The following is a 6,224-nucleotide window of genomic DNA, read 5'->3' on the forward strand; positions in this document are numbered from 1 at the left end:
TCCAATATAAGATCTGAAACACGCCACAAAATGCCATCAGTGCAGAAAATCCAATATAAGATCTAAAACGCATCACAAAACGCCATCAGTGCAGAAAATCCAATATAAGATCTGAAATGCGCCACAAAACGGCACCTGTGCAGACGTTGAGCGTGACACAGTGTGATGGACAGCATGCGCACCATCAATAACTTCAATAACACTTTCAGATGTACAGTGTGAGTGTAAATATTGGTGACATTTGTGCTCAATGTTACTGTGACTTCAAAAGTGCATTAAGTTGTTAACATGAATATTTAGCGTCAGCATAACTACAGCACAAAAGTCAGTTCCTGCACTCTGATTGGCTAGTTTTATCCTAAAGGAGTCAATCAGGTGCTCATGTTGTGTTTGAGTTCAGCTGTCAGTGTGGGACAGCTGTGTGCCAGTGAAGGTGTTCATCCTTCTCCTGAGAGAATGCTGACATTTCATTCCTTACCGAGGCAGCAGGTCCGGCAAAGGCGAGGCTCAGGAGCATCAGCAGGGGGATGAACTCATCTCCTCCATCCACGTAGGGCATACTGAGGTCACGGTCATGGCAACGAAAGCCGACCTGAGCCGGCTGTACGAAGTCTGTCAGCTCCAGGAAGTAGAGAGACACCATGGAAGAAGCCACAATGGGCAGCTGCCGACACAAAAACAACAACAGGTGCTGCTGAGAAGTTCCAAATCCTCGACTCTAAATCCATCTCAACCAGGCTCAGTATCACAGAGAAACAGACTCGGATCATCTTAATCTGCCATCGTGACATTTCTCTGAGCTAAAACAGCCACAATGTAGCAATAAATAACTATAGAGATGAGACAACACACTGGATCAATACTCGAGAAGGTCTGGACTCAGTCTTGGACATGGGGGGAGGATCTCTGGACTCAGCCTTGGACACGGGGGGGTGGCGGGCTCTGGACTCAGCCTTCAGTTCAAAAGTGATGAAACTTTTCTGGATGAAGAGCAAAACATCTTCAAGTAACTAAACAAGTCCAGTTTGCAGACATCTTGGACAGGATTTTTTTATATTTTTGGTCGTGTGTTCAGGGCTCATGAGTCTCCTGGTGAGTCAATCACTGGTGTCCCAGCGCCATCTCAGCTACGCATTTTACGCAACTCTTCTGAGAAATAAAACCAGGATTCAAAATGTTTAAAGTGAACTGACTTATTCGCGGTTCCATTTGTCACTGTAATGAAGATGGAAAAACTCCAGATGACATCTTTGAACATTTCTGATCTGTTAGAAGACACAGATCTTGTGGTCAGGGTTGGTGTCAGTGTCTTGGTCTCATTAAAACAGTTCTGAACAGAGCTGCTTTGTGAACTCAAATGTGTGGAGTGTTTAAAGAAGGTCATAGGTTCAATCTGAACCTGAAAAGCGTGTGGAAGGTGAAGAACGGTGCGTGTCTCACTGTCATTTTGTTGTTTGCCAGGACTCAGCGGTGCCTCCTGTCGGGGATTCTTGTGGTCCAGGACACAGAGTGTGGAAGTGATGAGTCACCTGGTCTGGAATCCATTACTGAAACCCCTCTGATGGGGTGCCAGCACAGAAGCTGATCCCTCAGATCACCAGTCCTGAATGAGGAACATTTTGATGAGGAACAGTCTAGAACACAGTTTGCTTCTGTGGAACTTCAGGTGGACCCTTCTGGCTCCGTTGGGTCTCTATGTTTATGTTCCAGGGTACTGTCCGTCTTCTTTGTCCTTGACAAACAAACACAAACTTCATGTCTATTTCCTCTCAGATCTGGACACAGAACATCACTGGTAATGGTCCAGCTGCTCGAGGACCTCTTGCCATGGCTGAATCCTTGTGGTACCTCTGAGCACGAGCCCACACGTGACTGAGAAATGTTAGGACGTGAAACAATCTCTCACCTCCACAAAGTAAAAACATGGCAGCAGGGTCATGCTGTCCTTCACGGGTTTCTTCTTCATTTTCTCAGTGGAGGTCATCATCATCATCATCATCATCCTGAACACCTGGAACACAGAAGAACTCGTCATTTTCTGAAACGTGTGACAGATCAAAGACACTGTCAATGTGGTGTCACAACATGACATCACGCGGTCTGAAGCTCGAGTCCTGAACTGAATTATGAATTTTTATTTGACACACACAAAACTTAAAGAAAAACAAAAGCAAACAAAACCTCAAACAATTTCAAAAAACAAATTCCCAAAAGGGTGTGGGCCGAAGCAAAGGTTAAAACGCCCCCCCCCCCACACACTATTATGAGTTGTTATACACACACACACACGTATATATATGTATATATATATATATATATATATATATACACACACTCAACAAAAATATAAACGCAACACTTTTGGTTTTGCTCCCATTTTGTATGAGATAAACTCAAAGATCTTAATCTTTTTCCACATACCAATATCACCATTTCCCTCAAAATATTGTTCACAAACCACCTTTCAGAGTGGCCTTTTATTGTGGGCAGTCTAAGGCACACCTGTGCACTAATCAGGTGTCTAATCAGCATCTTGATATGGCACACCTGTGAGTGGGAGTGGATTATCTCAGCAAAGGAGAAGTGCTCACTATCACAGATTAGACGTGGTTTGTGAACAATATTTGAGGGAAATGGTGATATTGTGTATGTGAAAAAGTTTTAGATCTTTGATTCTCTCATACAAATGGGAGCAAAAACAAAGTGTTGCATTTATAGTTTTTGTTCAGTATATATACTATATATATATATATATATATTATATACCACACACACACACTCATAACAGCATCTACAAAAAATGAAAAAGGACAAAAGACAAGCAAATGTTTGTAGATTAATCAATAGACCAAATCATCTAACATATCGGAACAATCTGCAGTATAACACACAGATAAAACAGAAACAAAAACAATTTACCTAATTTATTGTACTATAATAAGCAATTTTATTATTTTTATAAGATCGTTTCAGGCCAGACACAGTACCAGATAATTTAATACTATCAGGGCAGTTGTTCCAGATTTTAACCCCTTTAACAGACACACTGACTTTTTACAGTAGTACAAAACTTTAAACAGTCAAATACTGAATTTCCTCTCAGGTGACAGCAGAACTCCCTCAGTTTAAACAGCTCCTGGACATGTTGAGGTAAGAGTTCGTTTTAACTTCATACATGAATTGTATTGTAAAATAATCAACCAAGTCCCAAAATTTCAAGATGTGTAGACAAGCAAACAGTGGATTTGTTGGCTCACAATATGTTTTTTTTTTTTTACTTATAACTCTTATAGCTTTCTTTTTAACAGAAATATTGGATTTATATTTGTTTTATATGTATTTCTCCAAACCTCAATGCAGTAGGTCATATATGGAACAAGCAAAGAATGATACAACATAACCAACGAATGCTGGGGGAGGAGGTACTGTACTTTGTACAGAATCGCGATGAGATTTTGGATTTAACATAACTTATATGAGTTTTCCAACTTAATTTGTCATTGATAAAAACACCAAGAAACTTAGTTTCAGTTTCAGTTCAATTTCAACATCATTCAATAATAAATTTCTACTTAAGTTCCTGGGCTTATTTCCAAATATAATACACATGGTTTTACCCAAATGAAGCAATAACTTAGTTAAATCAAACCAATGTTTAAATTTTTGTAGTTCCCTGTCCATCATGTCCAGGAGCTGTCCCAAATGACCCACACTACCAAACACAGTCATATCATCAGCAAACAAAATACATCTCACAAACTTAGAAACTAAACCTATATCATTAATGTACAATAAAAACAGTAACAGCTCAAGGACTGAACCTTGGGGAACCCCACATGAAATCCTCAAAAATTCAGTTTATCCCCCCCAAAATGAACACACTGGTACCTATCTTCTAAATAACTAGTTACCAATCAAGGGCCAGTCCTCTAATACCGTACTTGTAATTTATTCAATAGTAAGGTGTGATCTATGGTATCAAATGCTTCCTGCAAATCGAAAAAGAAAAAAAAAAAAAAATCCTAGTGTATTTCTTCTTCTCTATTGCATTTGTAATCTGTTCAACAAAATCGACCAAAGCCAATGAAGCAGTGTGATTTTTCCTAGAACCATACTGATGTTCACTTTCACTAAGAATGCATTGTTTAGTTGTGAAATCATTCTACCTCTTTACAAATATCTTTTCCAGAATTTTTGATAACTGTGGTAACAAGATTGGCCTGTAGTTTGAAAAAACATATTTGTCACCAGATATGAACAATGGTATCACCTTAGCTATTTTCATCTTAGAAGGAAATTTCTCGCTCATCAATGACAAATTACAAATATAAGTCAAGGGTTTAACAATACAATCAATAATGGTTTTTATCAAGAACATATCAAGGTTGTAACTATCAACTGATTTTTTCTCCCCCTTTTAACTTGCGAACTATGTCAATAATTTCAATTTCATCTATTCTGTTTAATATACATTGAATCCAGAGTTGTATTAATTGTTTTGCTGTTGTCCAGAGAGCATGTTTTTGAGGATATAATTAATTTTTAAGTTTTTACCAACATTAATGAAATAATCATTTAAATGATCAGCAACAGTTTTATTTTCTTTTACAGTTTTGTCAGAATCAATATGAAAGTAAGATGGATAATTTCATTTAAAAGCTTCCAAGTGCATTTAGTGTTGGTTTTATTTTTTCCAATAAATTGCAATAAAACTGCTTCTTACACAATCGCATAATGTTCATTGCACAAACAGGCAATGTTTGTCATACAAGTTGGAAATAAATCATTCATATGATTTGTCAATATCCTCACTATAAATATCACACCAATTATGATGCATTAAGTCCCTTCTGAGGTTCTTAATACTAACATAAGTTATTTTCCTTTTAAAATTTACTGTTTCATTTTGTTCCTTTTTATCAAATGAATTGAAAGCTACGAAAACCGGTAAATGATCAATGATGTCACTAATGAGTCGTCCACCTGTTAAGTTCCCTACAGTAACATTTGTTAATATATTGTCGATAAGTGTTGATGTATTTGTAGTTGGAAGTGTGATTACTGGAAACAAGCCCATACAAAGCACAGAGTTTATGAATCTGTTATATGTTTCTGACCATGAGGATTAAGTAAATCAATATTAAAATCTCCACAAGCAAATAAAAGCTTATTATTAACTGTGTTGCACATTTCAGTTAATTTATCCACAAAAATATTTAAATTTGATCCCAAAGTTCTATAAACACAACTCACAATTATGTTTTTTTTTTCACATATAATTTCCACTGTGACACATTCCATAATATTTTCCAAAGAAAACAATGTTTTGTATAATTTGACTTTGATAATTTGAACATAGGTAAAGTACCACGCCACAAAAAAAAAGAAAAGAAAAAAAAAAAGCACAGGACACACTGATCCGACCCGCGTCCTCGACTCGCGAGAGGCCAAACGGCCGACCGTCGGCTCACTGTGTCCCACAGGATCTTCACTCGCACATTCTCAACAATCTTTGGTGGTCCTTCCCATGTGGATTGTTGGACGTCCAGTTTGTCCTCATGCCAGGTACCTGATTATGTTTCTCAGTTTGCTGTTCCAGTTTTTATTTGACACTCTCTCTGGGCATCCTGATCCTTCAGTACAAATAAACCACCACATTCTTACTGGAACATGGTTGGTTTTTTTGTTTTTGATGTAAATATGATGATGAGATGTTCTGAATCCCGTCGAGATGTTAAACAACATAATGATGTCAAACATTTTTTTTTAACTGTCTCACTTTGTGAATCTCTTGAAAGAAACAAAATTTCACCAAACTGATGAACAAATGTCAAAAATTAATTCACTGGGTAACCATGGTTACCCAAGAAGACAAGTGAATGATGAGTTCATGAACTGCAGGAAAGACACATTTTTAAATGGACCACAATGGAAATAAATGTTTTCACTTTCTTGTGTCATCCATGAATTTTTAACATATTTACAATTATAATGTGTGTCACGGACATAAATGAGTGAAGCTCTTCAGCATCTCACCATGTCATTTAGGTCTTGGGATGGGTATTGATAAGATTTTATTGATATCAATGCCATTATCAATTCTGCTTATCGATCCGATTCCTTATCGATTCCCTTATCAATATCTCCTGTGAATTTTCTGTGTACCAAAAGTAGACTTTACAGGTTTTCTATGTCAACAACATTTTATTGAGTCTTAAAGTAAA

At 37.3% G+C, this 6,224-nt stretch overlaps 1 protein-coding gene across 1 annotated transcript; it reads right to left on the reverse strand.

Moving 5' to 3' along the window:
* Window positions 1–403: 403 nt before the first annotated feature.
* LOC117519418 (phospholipid phosphatase-related protein type 3-like) lies at window positions 404–2,035 on the reverse strand. Its single transcript, XM_034180767.1, has 2 exons — window positions 1,907–2,035; window positions 404–664 (listed from the first exon to the last, which is right to left on the reverse strand). The coding sequence occupies exons 1-2, from the start codon at window positions 2,033–2,035 to the stop codon at window positions 404–406; spliced, it is 390 nt and encodes a 129-aa protein (XP_034036658.1).
* Between the last annotated feature and the right edge of the window lie 4,189 nt (window positions 2,036–6,224).

The sequence above is a fragment of the Thalassophryne amazonica genome, chromosome 10 (genome assembly GCF_902500255.1).
Source record: "Thalassophryne amazonica chromosome 10, fThaAma1.1, whole genome shotgun sequence".
Lineage (NCBI taxonomy): Eukaryota > Metazoa > Chordata > Actinopteri > Batrachoidiformes > Batrachoididae > Thalassophryne > Thalassophryne amazonica.

Coding starts and splice junctions, on each gene's coding strand:
- LOC117519418 (XM_034180767.1), bottom strand. CDS start 2,035: ATGACGAGTTCTTCTGTGTTCCAGGTGTTCAGGATGATGATGATGATG. Junction 665..1,906: donor CATGTTTTTACTTTGTGGAG/GTGAGAGATTGT, acceptor TTGTGTCGGCAG/CTGCCCATTGTGGCTTCTTC.